The 24286-nt window shown below is 57.0% G+C and overlaps 5 protein-coding genes across 5 annotated transcripts; 1 reads left to right on the top strand and 4 right to left on the bottom strand.

Annotated features, from left to right (window-relative positions):
* Positions 1-263: 263 nt before the first annotated feature.
* Positions 264-7990, bottom strand: BO70DRAFT_409460 (polyketide synthase; the record flags this gene model as incomplete). The annotated part of the gene is made up of 4 exons (XM_025547231.1): positions 264-4275; positions 4348-4887; positions 4933-7214; positions 7370-7990. The coding sequence occupies 4 exons, from the start codon at positions 7988-7990 to the stop codon at positions 264-266; spliced, it is 7455 nt and encodes a 2484-aa protein (XP_025397775.1).
* A 1552-nt stretch (positions 7991-9542) lies between these two features.
* Positions 9543-11862, bottom strand: BO70DRAFT_409455 (fungal specific transcription factor domain-containing protein; the record flags this gene model as incomplete). The annotated part of the gene is made up of 6 exons (XM_025547230.1): positions 9543-9848; positions 9934-10256; positions 10431-10719; positions 10781-11309; positions 11360-11609; positions 11664-11862. 6 exons carry the CDS (start codon positions 11860-11862, stop codon positions 9651-9653), a joined length of 1788 nt encoding a protein of 595 aa, XP_025397774.1. The 3' UTR covers positions 9543-9650.
* Positions 11863-12269: 407 nt separating this feature from the next.
* Positions 12270-12611, bottom strand: BO70DRAFT_354037 (uncharacterized protein; the record flags this gene model as incomplete). Its single annotated transcript, XM_025541848.1, has 1 exon — positions 12270-12611. The coding sequence occupies one exon, from the start codon at positions 12609-12611 to the stop codon at positions 12270-12272; it is 342 nt and encodes a 113-aa protein (XP_025397773.1).
* A 691-nt stretch (positions 12612-13302) lies between these two features.
* On the top strand, positions 13303-17755 carry BO70DRAFT_388395 (FAD-dependent oxidoreductase; the record flags this gene model as incomplete). Its single annotated transcript, XM_025545988.1, has 9 exons — positions 13303-14604; positions 16304-16528; positions 16559-16584; positions 16624-16690; positions 16730-16894; positions 16937-17170; positions 17201-17281; positions 17312-17656; positions 17687-17755. 9 exons carry the CDS (start codon positions 13303-13305, stop codon positions 17753-17755), a joined length of 2514 nt encoding a protein of 837 aa, XP_025397772.1.
* A 47-nt stretch (positions 17756-17802) lies between these two features.
* Positions 17803-24082, bottom strand: BO70DRAFT_339576 (fatty acid synthase beta subunit; the record flags this gene model as incomplete). The annotated part of the gene is made up of 4 exons (XM_025541253.1): positions 17803-18221; positions 18276-18391; positions 18435-18920; positions 18964-24082. 4 exons carry the CDS (start codon positions 24080-24082, stop codon positions 17817-17819), a joined length of 6126 nt encoding a protein of 2041 aa, XP_025397771.1. The 3' UTR covers positions 17803-17816.
* Positions 24083-24286: the final 204 nt, after the last annotated feature.

The following is a 24286-nucleotide window of genomic DNA, read 5'->3' as shown; positions in this document are numbered from 1 at the left end:
TGAGCCATGATGACAGCTGATATATTTATTCTTATTAGATAAGCCTCAGTACAAGACTTACCTCCTCAATTAACTATCATGGGTACGCGTCCAAAACTCCATTTCTGGCGGTACATGGATTGAACCGAAGGACATGAGGTTGAAATCCATTCGGATCTCGTCTATGAATGATAGGAACGTCTATTTTACAGCGGCATGACACAATGAGGATAATTGCTACCGAGCAGGGCCCTGCCCGACCAGCAGTGGCAAGCATGCGCATATCAATGCAAAAATTCAGTCTGCCTCCAGTGCCGGAAAAAGCGACGTATTACCGCGCCCTCCACCGGGCGGACAGATCGCAGCGCCGCGGAATGCTCACACGCGCGAGAAGTGTCCAGCAACAATCCCCCACACGACATCCGCTCAAAGTTGTCCGCCAGCCAGTCTGCCATCACGCTGGCCGGATTATCCTCTCGACTACCGGGGAAGGCCTTCACTCGATGGATCCACTCCGGGAAGGGGATGATATTGTCCGGTGGGATGCTCAGCTCCTGAGCGAGAAACCGAACCATCTCCGGCCACGGTTGCCGGGCGACATTGTCGATATGATATACTGGATGAGGGTCCTCAGTGAGCACGAGATCGGAAAGAGTGGCCGCGACATCTCCAACAGGAGTCCAAGATAACACCCCGCCCAAGTCAGGCAGGAGTTTCAAGGTTTGTGACGATTTCACCAGCGCAGGGAAATGCTCTGCTGCGTTCCAGTATCCGCTGGTGGACGATCCAGCGATCTGACCGGGTCGCACCACCATCGCATTGAACCGGTCTGGATGCTGACCCAGGGTCTGCGCGAGAACCTGTTCGCAGACGAACTTGGCTTCGCTGTAGCCGTTCGCCAGAACCCAGTCGATTGTGCTGCGTACTTCGGGAACAACTGCCTCGTCAGTTACCAGCGGGCGGTGGCCAACTGTGCTGATGGAGGAAATCAGCTGGAAAGCTATGCGGCCGGACCGGATAGAAGCAATATCGCGGGCTAGACCTATAAGATTTCTGATCATGCAAAACTGAGGCTCGAAGCCGGACAGCCCCCGCGCTCCGTTCATGGGCCAGGCGTTGTGGATGATATGCGTCACGCTCTTTTTGAGCGACTCGTATTGCTCGTTCGAAAGGCCCAGCAGTGGCTCCGATCCGTCGGTCTCGAAGACGGCCAGTTTTTTCAACTCGTCTGTTGACAGGCTTATCCCACGCTCCGTTAGGGATCTCTTCTGCCGGACCAGTGGGTCTTCTGTCCCATGTCGGTTGATGCAGACGACACTGTGGACGGTCGGTAGACGAGCAAGATGAGCGACCAGATGGCTGCCCAAGCTCCCCGTGGCTCCAGTAATGAGTACTCCTATAGGCCCTGCTACAGTATCTGTTCCGAGTGATGGAGCAGTGAAACCATCCGCGGCCCGTCGAATATACTCGTCAGTTGCCCTCCCGCGCGCGACATTGTCGACCCCAGCCAGGAGATCTACACTGGGAGGCTTTGGCCCCAGTGGAAGTCGTGCTTTCTGCTCCCCCGTCGAAGTAGCAAAGATGACCCGCTGGACGCTCACCTCTGGGGAATAACCGTCCGTCCAGTCAACGTGGCCATACCCAACGGCGTGCATATCGGACTCCCATCGCTGCTCCCCGGTGATAGCATGCGTCCGTCCGTCGTTAAACACCCACCATCCTCGGAAGAGACCAAAGACAATGTCGATGGCAAACTGCGGTCGAGTCATTTCCAACATCAGGAGTACCCCATCACGACGTAGCGCCTTCCTCATATGCCCTGTGGAAACCTGCAAATTCGAGGTCGCGTGCACAGCGTTACTGGCGATGATGATATGCTGGTTCCCGACCAGATCGTCTGCCGGGGGCTTTTCGATATCGTGGACTCGGTACTGCAGTAATGGATATTCCTTCCAGCGTCGACGGGCCTGTGCCAGAAAGGCGGGCGAGATATCGGTGAACGTATACTCGACCGCAATGCCCAGTTTGACGAGCCCGGGCAGTAGCCATTTCGTGCCACCTCCAGTTCCGGCGCCCATCTCGAGGATCTTGAGTGATCCTGACTCGCTGCCTAGCTTTCGTGCGAGACGCTGGATAAAATCTAGCATTTGCTTGTAGCCGGTGACGTTGTGAGATTCGTCGCCGTACATCCACGACACAAGCTCCTGGCCTTCCTTAGTCCCGAATATGAGCTGCAGACCATCCTGCTCGCCGCGCAGCACTGCCGCTAGCTTGCTGCCCGTGAAGAAGGCGAGCTTGCTGGCGCCTGCGAACTCGGGATACGCCCGACCGATATCTTCCAGGATTGCCGCGCTAGACCGACTGGTCCAGCTGATTCCTGTGCGGACTGCAGCGGTTCCATCCATGTCCACCAGTCGGGCTTCTTCCAAGCGTCGGTAGAGGTAGTCAACTAGCTCTTTATGCTGGGGATCATGCGAGATGCGTTCTAAACGCTGGCCGCGTGTCGCGGTACGAATCGGTGAACCCATCTTTTCAAACGCCTCGAGGGTCATCGTCACGCAAAGCTGCATCTGTAGCGGGTTGAAGCTGTGCACACGTCCACTGCAGTGGTTATCGGACAAAAATTGATCTGTCAACGCTTTTGTCTCGCCAAATGCCTCCAGGACAAGGTCGTGCGGTAGCTGCAGATCAGGCGTGTCGGTACTAACGCTGGTGATCGACTCCGTGGTAGGAGTGTCATTGACAACTGAGTCGCGGTCACTTTCACTTTCCGACGCGGTGCTGTCGCTGCCATCTGCCTCATCCACCCCCATTGCTCTTTGTACTGCGCGGACAAGTTCACGAAAGGTCTCTGCCTCCATCAGATCGGTTGCAGGCAGGGAACAGTTGAAAGCTTCTTCCAGCTCGCGCGCCATCTCCATCGCCATGAGCGAATCGACTCCCGCATCCGCAATGTTATTGTCATCCTGGATCTCGCTCGGATCTACAGCACAGAAGTCCGCCACGACAGCTTTGATACGCGCTGGAAGGTCCGACGCCGACTTCTGTTTCTTTACCACAGGCTTCGGACTCTGCTCGGGTCGCGAATTCACTTCTGTCGGAGCAACTTTCTGGGCGCCCGGGTTCAGCTTGCTCAGGATCTTCGAGAATACCGCCTTAGGCACGCGGGAATACTGCATCCCTATGAAGATCTCCACCAGCTGTCCGCTGCTTGGATCAAAGACGAAGATATCACTGGTGTAGAGACCGTCCGACCGCTCGTGCTTCGCCAGAACATCCCATGTCTCCGGCCGAGGCGTGCTGGGGTCGGCATACGTTGGCGCACGCATCCATTGCTCCATTCCGCTGGCAATGTAGATATCCGACGACGATCGGTCCGTCATGCAGTTCACCCAGAAGCCAGCAACTTGGCTGAACGAGTCCGATAGGAACGTGTCGGCCCAGGTCTCACCGGAATATCTCTTCACCACCAACCCAGCAGACTCATTTCCCTTGCCTACCAACTTCCGCACCCCGCGGTACTGTTCCGCGTAATCTACCACCTCGGCGAAATAACGATAGATATTGCGACCCTGCAGCACGTCATCGACGTCTGGGTCATGGAGGAGGTCATGGCAATGCTGATGGCTTATTAGACGGCTGTAGCGAGAAAATTCCGCCTGAAGAGTGGGATGCTCTGGGGAAAGCATCTCGATCCGAGCGGAACAGTGGACTGTCTGAGAGCGGGCGCCTTTTTCGCGATCCTGGCTGGTGTACTTCACCTCCCAGACGGTTTTTTCTTTGTCGTGCGGATGCAGCGACATGTACACGTCTCGACTGCCATCGAGTCCGAGGGGCGCGTCGCTGGTGACATTTCTCACGTGAGGAACCCTGTCCTTCCCCTCTGGCAGGCTTCGCAGCGCCTCGACGACGCTGTCCAGCATGAATGATGCCGGGGCGAGTGGGGCCGTCTGGACACCGATGTGACCCGACAATGCTTCGATGTACTTTGGGTGGGTTGTGTTGATGCGGAATGTCGCCACCCGATCTTGGTCATAACCCAAGAACGTGAATTCCTGGCAGTCGGCTGTGGCAGTCTGTTGGATCTGAGCGGCTGGTAGCAGCTTGTTGTCCATCCAGTGCCGGCTCTTCTCGAACTGATACGGCGGGAGAAGCACAACCCCGTAGTCGGATGTTTGGGAATGATGGTGTGCCCAGTACTTCACAGGCAGTCCCTGTTTCCAGAGAGCCATCGTGGCGTCTGTCAGGCTCTGCACCCCGTTGTTGCCGGTTATGTTGATGGATTGGAAGTGATGGCTACCACCGTCTAACGCCCAACTGGCCATGAGGGTAATGGTGGAACTGGACCCGGCTTCTAGCCATACGCACGGCCCGTGTTGTTCTGACAGCCGTTGGATAGCGTGGCTGAAATACACGGGGTTGCGGAGGTGATCGGCGACGATGTTGGGTGAAACCCCTGCTGGCTGTTCCGTCGCGCGTTCAAGGTGAATAGCTGGCTCGTGAAATGTCATGTCGTGCGTGATACGCTTCAGCTCGGCCATAAGCCGCCCGACGAGGGTGCTGTGGAAGGCGTTGGTCACCTCCAGTCGCTTGTATCGGAGATGCGACATGGCTGGGCGTGCCAGAGCCTGTTGCACCGCGTCAATGGCAGTGGTGGCCCCAGCCAGAGTAAAACTCCGAGGACCATTGAAGCAGGCGATCGTGGCAGGAGACGTTCCCGCGGGAATGGCCTTTGCATGTTCGTCCAGCAGGCTTTCGACATTCATGCGATCGCCGTCCACGGCGATCATGGCCCCGGGGTCGGCACCCCAGCCGTCGCGGATCAGCGTCGCGCGGCGAGTGATGAGAATCAGGGTATCTTCTAGTGATAGAATGCCGGACACGCACATGGCCGTCAGCTCGCCGAAGCTGTGGCCGACGACGGCTGCCACTTGCACCCCGCAGTCAATCCACGAGCGCGCGCAGGCATATTGCAGTGAGAAGAGCTGTGTCTGCAGCTTGACCTGGTCCGTGATGGGGGTGTGCTCGAAGATGCCGGGATAGAGGCTGCAGTAGCCGAGAGATTCTAGCAGACGGTTGCATTGATCAAGATGGTGGCGCAGCACGCGCATACTGTCGTATACGACGCGGTCCAAACCCAGAAATGTTGACACCTGTCCCCCGAAGCATAATACCACTGTGGAGGCGGGCTTCTTCAGACGGATGAACTTGCTCGTGTCGCCTTCGGCGACGACTGAGAGCTTAGCGTCGAGGTCAGCAGTTGATGCGCAGGAGAAGACCAGCTGACGGTCCAGGGTCGGGTTCGACTGGCGGGAGGCACTGAAGGAGATGTTCGCGAGCGAGAGATGGTGTGAAGACAGGTCTTCTCGGCGAAGGAACAGTCGGAGTCGCTGTGCGTACTCGCGGAGCCGGGCGTCATCAAGCCCGCATATCCGGAATGGAAGAGCCAGACCAGAAGCGTGGATGGCCGATGGCGGACTTTCGACCGGCGCCTGCGTGATGACTATCGATGCGTTGGATCCGCAGGCGCCGTAGTTGTTGATCAATGCGGCGCGATAATGGGCACTCCATGGTTTCAACTGCGTGGGGATCTCGATCTGGTCATCCGCAGATGATTTGATGTAGGGGTTCAAAGTCTGGAAGTTAGGCTGGGGAGGGATCTGGCCCTCGTGGATCATCAGCAGCACCTTGACCAGGGCTATCATCCCTGAGACGCCCTCCGTGTGGCCGACCAGCCCTTTGACCGACCCCAACGACAGCGGCGCCTTCCGTTGCGGTCCGCCCATGACCTGCCGCACGCTGCTGTATTCCGCTGGATCGCCGGCCTGCGTACCGGTGCCGTGGGCCTCGACGACGGAGATGTCGTGGGGATGGATGCGCGCTCGCCTGGTGACTTTCTCAAATAGGGCTGCCAGCGACGGCGCATGGGGGACCACGACAGGGGTGCAATTGTCGTTCTGCTCGACGGCCGTTCCGGCGATGGTCCCGAGGATGTGGTCGCCGTCGGCCAGGGCATCGGACATCTTCTTGATGAAGATCGCCGCGAAGCCCTCGCCGCGGCAGTAGCCATCCGCCTTTGCGTCGAACGGCTTGCACGGGCCGGTGGGGGAGAGAAACGAGGCTCCATTGAGATTATCGAAGCCCAGCGGACTGGTGATGGCATTCGCACCGCCCACCAACGCGGCCTTGCAGTCACCATTGAGGATCGAGCGACATGCATGGTGCAGAGCCACCGCAGACCCGGAACACGCCGTGTCGATACACAGCGCCGGACCATGCCATCCAAAGTAATGGCTCAGTTTTCCCGCCATGAAGCTGCGCAGCAGCCCCGTTGCAGAATAGGCAGTGGCCGGGTGGCAGTTGACGTTGTGCTCATAGTCGACTGTACAGCAGGCCACATAGCACCCAATATCTCTGGTGATGTTTTTCTTGTGGAAATACCCCGACTGTTCTAGAGCCTGGTACGCAACCTGCAGGAGCAGTCGCTGCTGCGGGTCCTGCGACATGATCTCGCGCGGCAGCTTCTTGAAGAACTTGTGGTCGAAGGCATCGATGTCGCGGATAAAGTTCCCGAGCCAGGGACGCGCAGCATCTGGTCTCCACGGCGTTTCATAGTCTTTGTATCGCTCGGGGGGTATCTCCCGCTGTTGAGACTCGCCGGAGCAGAGTATTCGCCAGAATTCCTCGAGGTCGTCGGCCCCGGCGACCCGACAGGCCATGCCGACGACCGCGATATCATCGTCGTAGACCTGCGTCGAGAGGGTGCGAGGGAACGCGTCCAGCTCCAGGTCTGCGTAGTGGATGACGCGGGTGCGCTGATTGCGAAGGAACGAGGGAGGCACGCATCGCTCGCGACCGAATTCGAAGACCACCGCGGAGGGGTTCTCTTCTTGCACGGCTTGGAAGGTCTGATACCACATGCACTGGTGGGAGAGGACGGACTGGAGGACCAAGTGATGAAGAGGCCCCGAGCTCACAGCCTCGCCGCTGATGTTGGTCCACGTGCGGCGCACCAATTGCGAGGCGTCCGGGAGCTGAAGGGCCGGGTCGGCCTCGCACATCTCCACCAACGCGTCCACCGTCTTCTGGTGTCCGGCCCAGTGGTACCGGCCGTTGAAGTCGACATGGTAGGCGCTGAACCCGGCGGACTGGAGCGATTGCTGCAGTGGGCCCAGGGTATTCCGGGGGGTCATTATGGTGACGCGGTTGGAGTCATAGCGGACGGTGATGTAGGCCTATGATTTGTTAGTTTGATTTCTCTTCCTCATTTGAATTTCTTTGCTTTTCTTTTCTTTGCTTTTGCTTTTTCTTTTTTTTTTATAAGGGAAGGCAGCACACAGTACAGCCAATGATCTGCCGGGTCACCTGCCTTGGGGAACTGATCCAACACACGGGGCAATTCGTGCTCCAGCTCGGAGTTCTTCCATACCGTCGAGAGGGAAGTGTACTTCTGCTCTCGCTCCTGGGCATCGCCCATCGCACCCAGCAAAATGGCCAGTCTAATCCCGACTGCCCCGTACGTCCTCAACTGCTCTCTACTTCGCACACTGGCCGCCACCGCCGCGCTCAGAAACCCAATGCAAAACCCCACGATGTCCACAACTGGACTTTCATCCGCCAGCACACCGTCGGCCACATACTCCGGCTGAGTCAGACCCAAGTACCGCTCATACTGAGTCAGATGATGGATGACGAACAGCGGCGCGTGCTGGATATACGGCAGCGGGAAGTGATCGTCCGAGACCTCGCCCGTCCGGAACCAGCGGTTGAGATCGTGCAGAAGCTGGGCGCCCGGTACGGCGTCGAACTGGGGTACGTAGCGCACCGCCGTGCGCCAGTACACGGGCAGTTCGGCGAGGATGTCGAGTACCCAGTGGTTGTTCGGGTCGGAGAGGATGGTCTGCCGAAGGAGAAGGAAGGCGTGCGCGTCGAAGTTGAGTGATTGGCAGCCGAAGAGTAGGATGGATTTGCTGTTGGGTCCGTGGGGGAGTGTCGGGTGGAATGGGGCCATGGCGATCACTCTCACACACTCTCTCACTCTTACTCGCTCACGAATGGATGGATGGATGGTGAGGCTAACTTAGGATTAGGATTAGGACGAGCAAGAGCATGCGTGGGATGTGTTGTATGGCCAATAATGAGCAGGGAGGTTATATCGTATGCTGATCATTCATTTCTGGAGGGTAAAGCAGGGGTCTATGCGAACAGAACGTTGGATATCACACCCTTGCTTCACTCTCTCCCTCCCTCTCTCTCTCTTTCCGTTCTTCCATTCTCCTCGTAGCTTGGCTTGGCTCTCTTTTAATTTCTTTTTCCTGCTAGAACCATTTTCCCGGCTACTGTTGGCATTGTTGCCACCGCTGGTCCTGATTGTTCTTTTGTCGGGCCGGGTGCGGCCGGAGTTCGATCGTCGGGATATCTCTTCGGCTTGTCGAGGGCGACATGAGGGTGGGGTGAGTATAGGGCAGGGCTGGTTGCACAAGGTCGGAGTCGGGAGATGGGGCTTGGGTGGATGGTCGGATGGAGGTTGGGACGGACGGAGTTTGAGTATGTGTGCATGGAGTTGGGTAGTTAGTTGGTTGTTGAATATGGAGTGGGTTGGGGGGGAATTGGATTGGATCGACTGGTTAGAGGGAGGATTACCGGTCAGGTAGGTAGGTAGGGCAGGTATATAAGATGTGTATAAGAAGGGGGAGATGGATATGGATTTGCCTGATTAGTTGACTAGCGATATGATATTATTATTATTCTATTGCAACTATTGTATCCTGTCTTTATTATTATTATTATTATTAATGGATCATTATTGGACATCAGACAGTGAAATCAACGCCGCCATTCCATTACCCTGTTTCCTGCCTGTCTTCCTGCCTTCCTTCCTTCCTTCCGTCCGGTTTCTGGAGCGAGCTCAACCAACCAACCGGAAATGATTCCCATTAGCTCCATCCCATCCCAGCTCATCCATCCATCCATCCATGCCAGCACAGGATAGCAAACATCTTTCTTCGCCTTCACTGGCATGATTGACCCTAACACCATGCACCAAAAACACATCACATCACATGACATCATGGACGAAAGAAATTCGATCATCCCCACCTCATGGTCTCCAGCATGAGACACACGGCACACCATCGGACTCGCGAGATTCCAGGTTCCAGGTAATGAAATCGGGAAAGGACAAATGAATATGCATATCTCTGTATGATATGATCATATTACCCCCTATACGGGATGGATACCCACAAGCCAACAGAATAGACTGACTGACAGAGAGAGAGAGAGAGAGAGACCAATGACACCAGACAGACACAAATCCAAACCAGATCAGGCCAGATCAGATCAGACCAGATCAGACCAGACAAGATTGAGCGTGTTGAAAAGCCCAGGATAGTTCTAATTAACCCACTCCCAATCATCCCATTGAAGTACACATCCTGATCCACTCCATCACTACTAACACAAAGCACAAACATAGTATACTCCCATCCCAAACCCTAAACCCCAGACACCTAGCCAACCACCTGAACCCCCTTCCCCCCCACGCGACTTCCCCCAATAGCCACCAAGGCAAGCAGGAAGGGATTAAAAAAAAGAAAAGAAAAAGAAAACAACGATTCAAAAAAAAAAAAAAAGATTAGGGAGAGGGACGATGAAGAAAAGGGAAGGTTTTACTCCCCCTCCGGACTCCCCATCCCGACCGACAACGACACCGACAGCGGAACGGGAACGGGATTCTTGACACGTTCCAGATCCTGCAGACACTCGAGCAGCTCGTGGACCATGATGTCAAAGGAGGCGTCGAGGTAGCCGTGGGCGGAGAAGAACTCGGTGCACATGATTAGGGGGATGGGGGTTAGGGGATGGACCTATTCGGAATCGAGTAGTTAGTTTGGTGTTTTTGGGGGGGGGATTTGTAGTCGTCGTGGGGGATTGGGATTTGGAAAATCTCACCTTAAAATACCCCAAGCTCCCCTGCATCTTCACCAGCGCAACAACCTCATGCGCCGCCAGGACACACAGCCGCTCAAACTCAATGATTCCCAGCAAATGATCGCCAGTCTTCCACGTAATACTCTCGAGCACATTGTGCAAGAAAAGCACCATACTCTGGGCGACAATCCTCGCAAACATCAGCATCGGGTCGACCTGCGGATACGTCGCCAGGATGTGGATCCTTGTCGTCAGGAGGGAGTGAAGGTAGGTGTGTCTGGTCCAGAAGGTGTCGGTGTCGGTGTTGGGCGTCGCGGCGGGGTGGGCGTGCGGGGTGGCTGTTGCTGTCCCGGTGGCGGTGGATGTGGATATGGGGAAGGGGATGGTGGGGTTGGGGGATGGGTTGGGGCCGTCGAAGCGGGGGAAGGTCGCCGGGAAGGTAGCGGGGATGGTGCCGGTGGGGGATGTGGGGGAGGTCGGGGTGGGGGGGTGGATTTGCTCGACGGCGAGCTTTTGACGGTGCGTGAGGGCGCGGCCGACTATTGTGGCGAGGAGGATGAGTTCGGTGAAGGAGGAGAGGGGGTCGGAGAGCGTGCTGCTCGGCGGGGTGGGGGGTGGGGGGATGATGTGCGGGTGGTGATGATGAGGGTGATGGGGATGGTGCTGGGGGTGGTGTGGGTGGTGAGAGTGAGGGTATCGGAAGGGCATGCTGGGGACGGAGATGGACATCAGTTCGGACAGGTAGGCCGTCAGGGTTGGTTGGCCGGATTGGAACTCTTCTTCGGGGCTGGGGAGGCGGGTGGTGATCTGGTCGATGTGTTAGCGGGCTGAGTTAGGGCTGCAGAGAATAGATCCTATTATAGCATACCAACTGCTCATTCAACGTAAACGGCAGCCCATTATGAAAGCTGATGAACCGATCCAGGCAATATGCCATCCAGAAGGTGCGACGCTGCTCCTCCAGCCCGATCCAATCCACCAGCACCGCCTCCTGCTCCCTGGCCATCGTGACTGGACTATTCGGGTCGTCGAGCTCGTACAGGCGCATCCCCAGCACCAAACGACTGCAGCGCCCGGTGCTCATCCACGCCTGCAGCGGCGACAGCTGCATGTACTCGTAGATACACACCAGGATCCACGCCTGCGCCTGCTCGATCCCCGTGGCATCGGTCTTGGGGCCCTGCAGGTCCAGCGTGTCCAGCATGCGCCGCGTCTCCGCGTACAGTCGATCGCGCAGCGACTGGAACTGTGCCGACAGGGAGGCGGCCACCGTCCACATCGCGTACTGCAGGCACATCTGCGCCTCGGTCTTCTTCGGCTGTTTGGCCCACACGTGGTATCGCCACCGTTGCAGGATGGGGGCAAACGGGTGCACTCGGTCGAAATAAAGTTGGTCCCTGGCTTGTCAGCACGGACAGCACCCAGGAGAGGAGGGATGAGGGCTTACAGGTCTGCTCGCATCAGATCCGATACCAGCCCTGGCCGGCTCGGAGACCCCGGGGATCGCGGCGATTTGGTCCCTCGACCCTCAGATGATGACGGCTCCAGCACCGGGAGCGATAACGGGCCCGGCAAGGCAGGCAGATCACGCAGCGGATCTTCCTCCGAGTCGCAGTCGATTAGAGATCCGTCGAACAAACTGGCCATCTGGTGGTTGATCTCGGGGTGTTGGTCGGCCAGACAGCGTTCCAGGGCAGCTGAGGTCAGCAGTCAGCATGTATCCCCCATACAGACACAGACAAGAGACATACCGATTCGCGTCCGCAGGGTCCGCAGTTGCCCCTTTCGCGGCCCCCGGGGCAGCCGGGTGGTGTTTATCTTGCACTCGATGCCCGTCTCAAAACACACCTGGCACTGGGGCCGGCGGCGGTCACAGCGGACCTTGCGACGACGGCACTCCTCGCAGGCAGAGCCCGGGCGTTGGCGGGAGATGGTGGGGGTAGAGACCATCGTGAGAAGTAGCTGACGACTCGAAAGGAGCAGCCTGCAGGGGCGACTTATACGTGGCCCTGCTGCTTATGTGAGGGGAGGGGGGGGGGAGGGCTGTGATAAGATCCAAAGAATGGGATCGCCCAGACAAACCTGCAGCGACGGGGTCAGAGTAGCAGCGCGTCGGCCATGCTAGCTTTTGTCTATTAAGCTCATCTGCACGGTCAGAGGCCCGCGAGGGGATCTGCGTCCGATCGCAGTCGGTCTGGCTGAGGCCAGTGTGATAGCAGGCCTGCAGCTGCAGGGCGCGTGCAGCCCAGCGTCTCCCCTGACTGGCTCTGTCGCAATTCGGGCGGGTTCCTACGGCCTGATGTGGTAACTGGCTGGTGCTACGACAGCTGATCCTGGCTGGTCGTCCAGCAGCAAGATCACTGTCCCTCTGCCTTCCTCCTCTGAGGCCGACTGGTGGTTCCAATATATCGGGGGGGGGCGAGTGAGACACCCGGTCGATCGTCAAACCATCGAGCCACACACATCATCAAGGCAGCATCAGCCAGCCACAGGCCTTCCCTGCAACCCACTGTGATGATGGCCCAGTATTGGGATGGGGGCGAGATGCCGCACCCTGCATCCTGGGTGGCCACCTGGATGGTGGCATTGTTCGTCTGGATCCTTCTCTGAGTACAATGACACCCGGGCCGCAGCAGGAGCAGCAGCAGCAGAAGCAGCAGCAGAAGCACGACAGGTGTCAGGTCGGTCTGCACCTGCATCTTTCGAGACAGTCCAGCCATCCGCAATATGCCTCAGTGAACACAGCAGCGGAAAATAAGAGGGTGACGTGGGACGGCGTGTGGGACAGTGGCTAGCTAGCGAGGATCCGCGATGATAGTGCAAGCAACTGAAGGAGCCCAGAGATCGCCAGGCCGGAATCGAGATCTGTCGGATGAGTCGTGCGGCAGACATTTCCGCCTAGTTAGCGAAGATGATTAGCCGGAGGACCGAGCGGTGCTGACTCTGCAGGCGAGAGGAGGGAGGGAGCAGAGGGAGGCCAGTGAGGATGTGCGATAGTTAGCTGCTTGGTATACGACCAGGCAGTGGGGCATCGACCCACCAGAACAGTCTCGCACGATTCTGCAGGCCCAATGCAGAAGGGAGACGCTCTTCAGGGCGATCCACCAGCTGAGGATCGCCCGCCACTATTTGATGCTTGCTTTTTTGGCGATTTCGGAAGGGCCGAACCTGGCGCCTGAATTGCTGGCGCCGCGATCCATCCTCGATTCCTCCGTCTGGCCATTGATTTGATTGCAGTTTCGACTCCCGCGGTGCGACCGTGTCTGTTGTGGGACGTCCGACTTTCTCCCTCACCCTGGCGGGTTGAGCGGCTGGCTGTATATAAGTAGTCCCAATAGCAAGGCGTCACAGCCCTAACAGCCCTAGTATCCCTCCCAACAGACCACCAAGATGGCTTACCCCCACACCGAGGACATCCTCGGGCAGCTGCCCATCCTCAAATCCTACACGCACATCCTGCTCTGCTTTGCCCTGTCCGACCCCTCCCAGACGCCCTCCATCCTGGCTGCCCTCGAGCACGCCGCCCACCAAGTCCTCACCCTGTTCCCCTTCCTCGCCGGCCAGGTGATCAACGAGGGCGCCTCCGCAACCAGCTCGGGAACCTTCAAGGTCTCCCGGCACGTGGAATGGGAATCCCCGGAGCGCCAGATCGTGCGGGTAGCCGATCACAGCCACCGCACCACGATGCCTCCCTACAGCACGCTCCTGGCGGCCCACGCCCCGACCGGCATGCTTCCGGGCCCGCTGCTCAGCCCGCCCCGACCCGCCTTCCCCCAGCCCTACCCCGACAACAACAACACCCCCGCCCCAGTCCTGGACATGCAAGCCAACATCCTCTCCGGCGGACTCATCCTCGCCCTCGCCGCACAGCACAACATCATCGACGCGAGCGGGATCTTCCAAATCGCGTCCCTCCTCGCGCGCACCATGCAGGGGACCCCGATCCCAGCCGCCGAAATCCTAGAAGGCAACATCGACCGGCGCACGCTGATCCCGCTCCTCCCCGCCGACTCCCCGCTCCCAGAAGACCACTCGGAGCTGATCCCGGCGATCCCGCTGACGCTCCCGCCGCCGGCCTTCTTCGCGCCGTACCAATGGCGCTACTTCCGGTTCTCCCCGGCCGCCGTGAGATCCATCCACGCCCTCGCCTCCCCAACCCCAGCCGGACCCCCACCGCCCGAAACCCCCAGCATCACCCCCAACGACGCCCTGACAGCCTTCATCTGGCAGCGCCTGTCCACCATCCGCCTCCGCCGCCCATCCCACCCAGACCCTCCGCCCCCCTCCACCCCGACAAAACTCACCCGCGCCCTCGACCTGCGGCGCACCCTCAACCTCACCCCAGCATACATGGGCCACATGATCCGCACCAGCCACCTACGCCTCCCCTTATCCACCGTCGCCACCCTCCCGCTCCCCGAGCTGGCCGCCCGCCTGCGCGCCCAGATCCACTCCCTGCGGTCCCTCGACTCCGTCCGCAGCTACGCGAGCTTCCTGGCACGGCAGCCCGACAAACGCAAGATCGCCTACGGGGGGGGGTTCAACCCGCGGACGGACTTCAACTGCTCGAGCGTGGCGCATGTCAAGATGCCGGTGTTTGGGGATCTGGGGATGCCGGAGTTGGTGAGGCGGCCTGAGTTTGAGGGGGGGAAGGTGCCCGGGGGTTGTTATTTGGCGCCGATGTTGGGGGAGGTCGGGGGCGTGGAGTGTGTGGTTTGTTTGGAGGGGGGGAGATGGAGGCCTTGAGGGGGGATGGGGTCTGGGCGGGGGTGGCCGAGTATGTGGGGTGAATGGTTGATTTGGGTTTGGTAGGTGGGTGAAGGGGGGAGGGGGGCGGTGTTGGTGGATGATGGTTGGTTTACGAATTATGACTTATGATGAATGGATCATGATGGTTTGGGATATCGATTTATTTTGGGGTTATTTTCATGTTTCTACTTCTATTATGAAGCAGCAATATATAGCTGTCTAGGGGGGTTGAGGCCTTTTTTTTTACGTCGAGTGGTTATGTTTCCGACGGTAGTTGGAATGAGAGAGGGCTGAGTGATTGAATTCGAGGGTTTTCTGTCTCTCTGAAATGAAAATCATTGCTCCTTACACTGGGGTGATTCTAAGACCCTATTCCGTCTATAATCTGCATATATATAAATCCTATCTAGTATGATCGCGTCTCTGAAGCTATCCATTCACCACCCTCTTTCACTAGACCTGCATCCAGAGCCCATATTTCAAAAAAACCACTCATACATCCAAGAATATACAATCTTCAATTCTAGGTGCTAACTAGCCTACGTAAAGAGAGAGTACTTCAGTACCCTACACCTCAGAATCTCAGTACCCCACTAACCCCCCCCCAATTACCAAGATCAAAATCCAACACAAACCCCCCTTTTCCATTTGAACCGCTCCCCAACCCCCAAAACCCAACCACAATACCACACCACCCCGGAGAATTCCATTCCTGAGTCCCGGATACTAAATCCCGCCCCCCACCCGTCCCCGTACCGCGCACGCATCCGTCCCGTCCGTCCCGTCCGTCCCGCCCGCCCGTCCGCCCGTCCGCCCAGCTGCTGCCACCCGACGACACCCGCATATCCGCATGTCCATCTTGGCATGGGTATCTAGATTCTAAAATCCTGCAACTCTGCAAGGGGCCAACTACTACATACAAGTCCAAAAAAAAAAAAAAAATAAAAAAAAAAAATAAACCCCCTCGTCCCACCCCTCTCTCCCTGCCAAGTTTACACACCACCTACGCCCAGAACCCACCACGCCACCGAATCACCAGCCGGAGAATCTTCTCGCGAATGGAGTAATCCGATTTTCCCACGGTGTGGATGCACATGCCGCTAGCCGGGGGTCGTGGAACGAGGCACAGATGTGATGATGTCTGGAGATGGTTTGTCGGAGTGGATCGAGCTGGACCGGACCGGACTGGACCGGACTAGACCGGGCGGGGAGAAAGTCCTGTCGGCGGGATTTCGGAAGGGGGAGTGGTTGTGTTGGTGTGACGGGATATATTCATGGGAATAGGGGATATATTTCGCCTCTTTGTTGGTCCGGGGTGGGAGGTGGTGGGATTGGGATGGGCTGATAGGGGGGGAGGGGGTTTAGGATGGAAGATTGGTAGGAAGTAGGAGGAAGGAAAAAGACAGGGGGAGGAGGATGGCTGCTCTTGGCAGTGCTTGGACGTGGCGTAGACTCCTAGGGCTACAGGATGGCTGGACAGACTGGGGCTCCGATGAACATGGTGGGATTGGGAGGTGACTTGAAGAATTGATTCTTTCCCTGAGGATAGCTTGATACATAGACAAAAAAAAAAAAACGCATCCACCAATATCAAAAAGACAAAATAAACCACACGACAAACCACACCATCATCACCACCAAGATGACCACCCTACCCCCCATCGAAATCGCCATTATCGGCAATGGCATAATCGGGACGATCCTTGCCCTGGGCCTCCTCAACCTCCCCCCCTCCCCCTCTTCCATCCCCCTCTCCATCAAGATCTACGAACAATCCCCGGAACACCGCAACATCGGCGCCGGAATTGCCTTCACGATGGCGGCCCGAAAATGCATGGAACTAATGGACCCGCGGATCGCAGCGTGCGTCGGGACCGTCGCGACGCTCAACGGCGAGCCCTCTCACCCCGACCACAGCGTGCGGTTCGTGGACGGGTATCGTGCGTTCCCGACAGCGCAAAGTCCGGAATACGAATACGATGCCTCGAAGCAGGATATCAGCGTGCATGGGAAGGTGTATAAGCTGTATGTGGGGCCTCGGGGGTTCGAGGGGTGTCATCGGGCGCAGTTCCTGGCGGAGGTGATGAAGTTGGTTCCGGAGGGGGTGGTGGAGTTTGGGAGGAGGGTCGAGACGGTGGAGGACTCGGGGGATGGGAGTGGGAGGGTGAGGGTTGGGTTTGTGGGTGGGGAGGGGGTCGAGTGTGATGTTGGTATGTATTTCCCCCCCCCCCTCGTTTGTCCTTCCTTGTCTGCTGGCAGGTCTTTGTGAAGGGAGCGGGCTAACAGGACAGTCATCGCCTGCGACGGAATCAAATCGCGCATCCGCCAAGTGCTCTTCTCGTCCGTGTATAACGCGCAGTACACGCACCAGCTGGCCTTCCGCGGGCTGGTGCCGATGGACCGCGCGATCGAGAAGCTGGGCCGTCATCGCGCGCTGAAGCAGCATATGCATCTCGGGCCGCACGCACACGTGCTGCACTTCCCGGTGGCGAAGCAACAGCTCATGAACGTGGTGGCGTTCGTGCCGGACCCGAATGAGTGGGCGTGGGCGAGCTCGAGTATGACGGCGCCGGCGAGCAAGGGCGAGGTGGTGGAGGCGTTTCGGGCATGGGGCCCGTTTGTGCGCGGCGTCATCGATCTGCTGCCGGAGGAGATGGATAAATGGGCCGTCTTCGATACGTACGACTGCCCGGTGCCGGCGTATGCTCAGGGGAAGGTGGCGTTGGCGGGGGATGCGGCGCATGCGTCGTCGCCGCATCATGGGGCGGGGGCGGGGATTGGCGTCGAGGATGCGCTGGCGTTGGTGGCGGTGATGGCAAAGGTCCGGGGCGATGCTGGACAGGGCGTGGCTCGGGGGAAGGCGCTCGAGATGGCCCTCCAGGCGTACTCGGCCGTGCGCTACGAACGCTCGCAGTGGCTGGTCCGCAGCAGTCGCGAGGTGCGTCGCGTGTACGAGTGGGAGGCGCCTGACATCGGGCCAGACATGGATCGGGCAGTCGCCGATATTCGTGACAGAAGCCACAAGGTGTGGTATTTCGACGTCGACGCCATGGTCGTCGAGGTCGAGGAGGAGTACCGTCGGCTGATGCAGTAGATGGGAGTGTCAATGTTAAATAGCCACCTGGACTTGAATACCTGCATCTAGTTTATTCTATTTACACCTCCCCGAGTATCCCTCCAAGGATGGGACTCTGCGTCCGCTCGTATGCCTCCCGGATATACTCTTCGTCCACCGAAAACGGTCTCGCCATCACGTTCGGGATAAACCTCCCCTCCAACCCCTGCAGGTCCACATTGCCCTCCAGGAACCCCGGCCGCAGCAAGCACTGCCGGAACCGGTCCACCGTCGACCGCAGGTGGCTGGAGTGGAACGGCACGTCGATCCCCGCTAGGGGAATCGTGGCCCGGCCTTGCTGCAGCTGGATGGGGCGTGCCAGACCCTTCGCCTCGGAGAGCAGCCGTACGATCACACCGTCGTGTTGAGCGGTGCCATCCACCGGATCCCCCTTGTCGTCCGCGAGGTGGTCCATCAGTCGTCCGAGGACCCACAGATTTGTGACCTAATGGGGTCAGTCAACTCAGATCATCTCCGTCAGCCGAAGACGCAGACGCACCGTTCCCGAACACACGTACTGCTCCCCTTGCACGTTGAAGTTGACGATTTCCAACAGCTCCTGGCTGGCCAGGGCCACCGCGCGGACTAGGCTGCGGAGAGCCGTTTCATCGAGTACTGGCCAGTTAGCGTCACTCATGAACATCCTTGTGTGACTTACAGTTGCCCACGCGCTTCGGGTTGACGGCCACCATCCCGTAAGCCGCCCCCTGTCCCCCTCGTGAAACAGACGCCTGCATCATCAGCCCCCGGTAGAATGCCAGCTCGGCCAGGGCCCCCATCGGCACGGATCGTGACAGCGCCGACAACGCCCCGAACTCCCCCAGCGAATGGCCGGCATACATCGCGTCGGGCGACATAAACCCCTTGCTGCGCAGCTCGGCTACAGCTGCCGCTTCGAACAGAAGGATTGCTGGCTGGGCAAACTGGGTCGAATATATTAATCCCCGGGGGTCGTTGAAGGTGTACGATGTCGATGAGGCCGTGAGATCAGAGAGAACGGGTGTCTCAACACGTGTACCGTCGGGGAGCACGGTCTCCGTGGTGATGGCGAGATAGTTTTGTCTGATCTGACGTCCCCGCTTGCCTCCAAAGTGAACAGTAACCGACTTGGGGTTGTTTCGAACAATGTCCAGGACAGACCACCCTATCCTGTCAGCAGTCATCACCATCAAAAGAAGTTTACGTACCGTACGACTCATACAGTTGTGCGTCAATCCCATCCCACAACGACTTCGCCACTGCGCTCGACTTGTACAATTCCATCCCCATTCCCTTGCTTTGACTGCCCTGGCCGGTGAACAGGTAAGCGGTCGCAGGCTGCTCGGCGACGGCTTCAGCCTCCAGTACTCGTTCCTCATTTTCCTTCCGGACTACGTCGATCGCAAACCGCATACGCCCGTCTATCATTCCCGTGTGCTTCAGCCGTATAACTAGGCGTTCTAGCGGCATGACCATGCCAGTGAAACTCGCCATGAATTGCCGGAGGCGGGATCGATCGCCCTCAAGCACCAGGTGCTCAAACACTGCAACCGCAATGGCCGACGTGCACATTCCGTGACACAAGGTACCCGGAAGGTCGGCGAGGGCGGCGAAAATCGACGACACATGAATCGGATTGAAGTCCTTGGACACTTCCGCATAGGGCTGGTTACTGGCTGGCATTTGGACTTCAAGGGACGACGGGCCCGACCATCCCGGTGTCTTGAATGAGGTCTGACGGCTCCACGGAGTGCCCTTGCGCTCCAGGAATTCCAAGACTGGATTCCCAACACAGTGGTCGCACTCAAAGTCCACGGTTCCGACTTCTTCCCACTGATGGCCTCTCCCCTGGGAGAGCGCGGTGCCGGTAACGTGCAACTTCCTGAACCCCCCTTCTTTCATCACAGCATAAGTCTCCAGGCTGAATTTCAGGGATTTGCCCACAAGTGGGCTAGCACTGTCATACACGTGGAACCACCCTCGCCGCCGAAGGACCGTCTCATCCAAGTCCGATCGAATGTCCAAGCTCCAGTCTGCCTCTTTGGTTCGTTTGAAGTTGGTTTCGGCAGAATCGAACGTGCCTCGGAATAAGAATGATGAGGTCACAGTCATGACCGGTTCACCTGACCGGACGATCTGCGCCGCGACAATGACTACCTTGCCGGCATTTTCCACATATACACCCTGAACCCTAGAGTGACAGCTTACACTATCTCCAATCCGAAGGGCACTTGCACCAGGGCAATACTCAAACGCGTTGGATCGGTGGACCAGCTGCAGCAAGTCGCCGTCAAGTTCATGGATCACGAGAGGTTTGATGATGGCATCCCAGGCAATGACAATTCCCATGCTGACCGGCACGATACCCGAGTCTGGTATTATCAGTTGCACGTCCGGGAATGCTGGACCAATAGCTGCGGTCAATTCATTCACAAGCTCCCGAGTAAGAGTCATCTCACTCCCACGGAATGTATCATGGATCCTGGCAGAAGGAAGATCCATCTCAAACCAAAGCTGACTGTAGAAGGATTTGACCCTCTCGTTCCGATACTCCGTGACTTCAAGAAGACAGAACGGAATGCCATTCGAGTCAAAGCGATAGACCAACTGCAGAGGGTCGGACTTAGCGGGGTAGATGTCAACCACAATATCAGTTCCTCCTTGGCAAGTCATTTTCATCAACGAGGTCGATTTGCAAGCATCCTGCACGGTCACGCACAACTCGGACCGATCCACATCATATCGCATCAATGCGTCTGGATACGACACAAGAAAATGCTGAAAGGGATTTTTCTGGCGGGATCGATTGCGCAATAGTACCCTCTCCCCGAACAAAGCACGCGCCCAAGGTGGCCAGCTTCGAGATGTGCCGACTGTTACTGCACCAATGGACACAGGACGATCATCACTGGATTCAGACACGGCAGTGGATGAAACGGAGAGTTCCTCAATAGCAATCTCTTTCGCGCCCGATATTGAGGACCAAGAGTCCGGCGTTATTAGCCCGCTGTCCGGGCCAGGGGTTGACACTTCAGTCATAGCGTCACTCTGCATTCGATCAATGATGCCATTCGTGATGGAATCTAGGATCTCTTTGGCCGATTCTTCGTACCCAACAGAATACTGGGTTGCCACAGGCCCTTGGAGGATGCATACGCGCTCTGCATCTTGGTCCACAACGGCATCGATATCCTCTGCTTGCCAGAGCGAATCCTTCTTGAAGTAGAACTCAAAGTCCTCGTTGAGAGCAGGTACAAAGTTGACGGGCTTTTGGCCAGGCACCTTGCTTTGTAGCAGGAAGAAAGACACGTCCTCCGGGTTCATAATCTCTTCGGTGGAAGTGGGACAGGCGTCGACAAATCTCCGTAGGAACTGCGCTGGAGCGCTCGAAAGAAGCGCACGTGAAAGTCTATTCTCCAGATCCCCAGAGACACAAGGCAATCGCTCTAAAGCTCGAGAAGCAATGGCCATGGTGAAGCCAAGATATGATGGGTCGATCCACCGCTCTTGATGGCGAACGTACATCAATTCGACCATCCGGTCTAACACTTCAGCGTATGTCATCTCTTCCAGGTTAACCACATCGCGTTGGGAGTCGCGGCCAAACCACGGCTTTGCGAAGTCTGTGTTCAGCCGCTGAATGATCGAATCACGGTGTTTTGTCAAGTATGGAACGCGATCCTGACGAGGCAAGCTGAATACCCTCCGGTCCATGTCCGCCCACAGCCGAACGCCTCGGGTGGCAATCTTGTGAATCGGCTCGCCCATTTCGGATTGAACGGTAATAACACCACCAGCGGGGCCACTATAGGTCTTCTCCCATTCACTGTCCTTGACCCCTGGGGTATTGGAAATGATTTCTTTCACGGCGTGGGAGGTGTGGGCTTCTCGAGCAACCATCAAGCGACTTCCCAGTAGCACACCATCAAATGGCATACACGGGTACCCAAACTCAAGTGACCATTTTCCGGTGATATAAGGGTAGACACTTTCACTGCTGCCGAATCCACTGCCAGCCACCAGGTAGATGTTTGGATACTGCCGGATTAGCCCATAATTGCCGAGGATAGGCGCGTGGAAGTCCTCGAAGGAATGATGGCCCCCTCCGCGACCCCCGGTCCATTGGAGAATTATTGGGAAGTCCGGGTGTGCTTTGGCAATATCCACAACCTGTCTTATTGTCGATAGTGAACCTGGCTTGAAGCCAATATGTCGCAGTCCCAGAGTGGTGATATACTCGGTCGCGACCTCTAAAGACGGAACGCCGGCCCCTATTGTCAACCCATCGATAGGGACTCTACTGTGCGATAGGCGACGTAAGAGCGAGATTTGCCAACGCATTGCACGGGGGTTTGCATAGATGAGATTGCATGTCACACCTCGACCGGGAGGAATGTTGGCAACCAGATTATCGATAGCTGTTGCCATATCAGAGCTGTTGCGATAGCCCCCGCCAGCCAATTCCACGTGATACCCGGCGTTCATGATGACAGACACAAAGTCCCAATGAACGGTAGTCGGTGTCATCCCAGCCACAATTACTGGAGGGGTACCTAGTAAACGAGTGAGGCGCGTCTCTAGACTGGTCGACCCACCTATCAGACGTGGCTGGAACTTCTGTCCCCAACTCTGAAGTCTTGCTGAGGTGTCCAGAAGACGTGGAGAGAACAAATCTCGCATGGTTCCCATCTCCGGATCGCGCGAGTCGATATCACTGCCTTGGATCACTCTGATTCCCTTTCCTTCCACGGTTCTTTTTACCATTGGCCCGAGCCCACCACGATCAAGAACGATGATATGCGATGGGCCCAAGTATTCTGGTAGTTGGCACTGACCAGATAGCGCTGTTGGCCAGTCGCAAACTTCTTGGGCAATGGCATCTAGCACGGTGTGTAATATGTTCCCGTTTGCCTTTCGCAGATCCTGTCCGGTGAGCGTGTGATAAACCGGGATCTTGAGCTGCTCCGCCAAGATCTCTCGGTCACCAAGTCGCCTCCTCAGTGCAGTGGCTGCATCCTCGAGGTACGGCGTATGGAATGGCGTACTGATCGGAAGGAATCCATGTTGGATCGTCGGCGTTCGACTGTTCGAAGGAATTCGACTTTGGTCTTTATTGGAACCCGCAATGCTTGAGAGATGGTTGTCAAGATGAACCAAAGAGGCAGCCGGGCCAGCTACCACAAATTGATCTCTAGCATTGACCAGAGCAAGAAAAATTTGGCTTTTTTCTGGCAAAGCTCTGTTGATACGGTTGAGAATGCCATCCAGCTGTTGCCTCGTGACTCCTCTGACACTAAGCATATAGGAAGGCATGATTTGATCTTCGTTATGATCAGTCCTTGATGCTGGGACAGAGCTGTGCGGCACTCCTCGATGGCATTCCCAGCCAAGCCAGAACAGCGCTTCAACCGCCAAGAGGGAGTTTTCATAGAATGAATCCCACGAGTCGGACATGGCAATAGTGGTTGATATCAGTAGGCCTTGCGAGTGGCCGGTCGTGGCACAAAAAAGGGCGCGTAGTTCACCTGGGCTGAGATCCAAGATGCGACAGGTAACGCAATATCGAGCCAGGCTCAAGGCACCAATCACCGGGACGCTGATCGGAGCTTGGGCTATTAGTTCGCTTCCAGGAATCGTGGAGGTGTCATTGACCCATGTTTCCAGGTCTAGAGAGCATCCGCGGTAGTAAAACCATGAGTCCGGAAGGCCAGATAGGTTGCGAAGAAGAGTCGAGATAGTCTCCACAAACGGTTGGAGCATCGGTCGGTAGGTGAGATAGAGGTCTGCCAGTTCTTGGGCGCACGTACGACTCGCATCCCCTTGGCCACCAAAGACAGCCATCAAGTGAAATCGGCTGCATTGAGCGTGACTGAGTAGCGCACTTATCCGGTTTTGGAAGCCACTGTCAGAACCCTCGCCACCTGTGGTTTCGACAGCTCGGTAATAGATTCCTAGCCATCGCTGTCGTTCGCTGGGAGCTACCATTAATTGAGCAACTATGCCATGGATCTCATCCTCGTCGCGCAAGAATTCATACTTGAATGCTTGAAAAACGGCAGCCAATGTCGAGCGGAGGATTTTGTCCTGGTCAAGAAGAAATTCAATGAACGCCAAGCACAACTCAAGAGGCGACTGGAACTTTTCGATGTCGGAACTCGACAACAAGGATAAAATGAACGCATCTTTTTGCAGCTGCATAAAAGGGAAATGGGTGCGAGAAAGTGACAAAGTGAATCCCGTGCCCCCGACCCGCAAAGCGAGCTCGAAGGTAGGGGAGCGAGAGGGTGACGACGACGGGGACAGAACTGGCGAAGAGGAAGTGCGCATAACAGAGTATGCCACGCAAGCAGTGGGGGCTTCCGCTGCCGTGTTCATGCTGATCTCGTTAACAGCAGATTCCTGCCAGTAACTACCTCTTCAATGGTTCATTATGGGTGATATTATGTAGATTGCACGCCCGCTGACAAATGATAGAAAAGAGAACGTCAAGCTGCTTCGTCACGCATTGAACTCCCAAGTAGCTTTGCAATA

The sequence above is a fragment of the Aspergillus heteromorphus genome (genome assembly GCF_003184545.1).
Source record: "Aspergillus heteromorphus CBS 117.55 chromosome Unknown BO70scaffold_19, whole genome shotgun sequence".
Classification (NCBI taxonomy): domain Eukaryota; kingdom Fungi; phylum Ascomycota; class Eurotiomycetes; order Eurotiales; family Aspergillaceae; genus Aspergillus; species Aspergillus heteromorphus.
The sequence above is the reverse complement of the archived record's forward strand: the minus strand, read 5'-3'. Positions and strand labels throughout refer to the sequence as shown.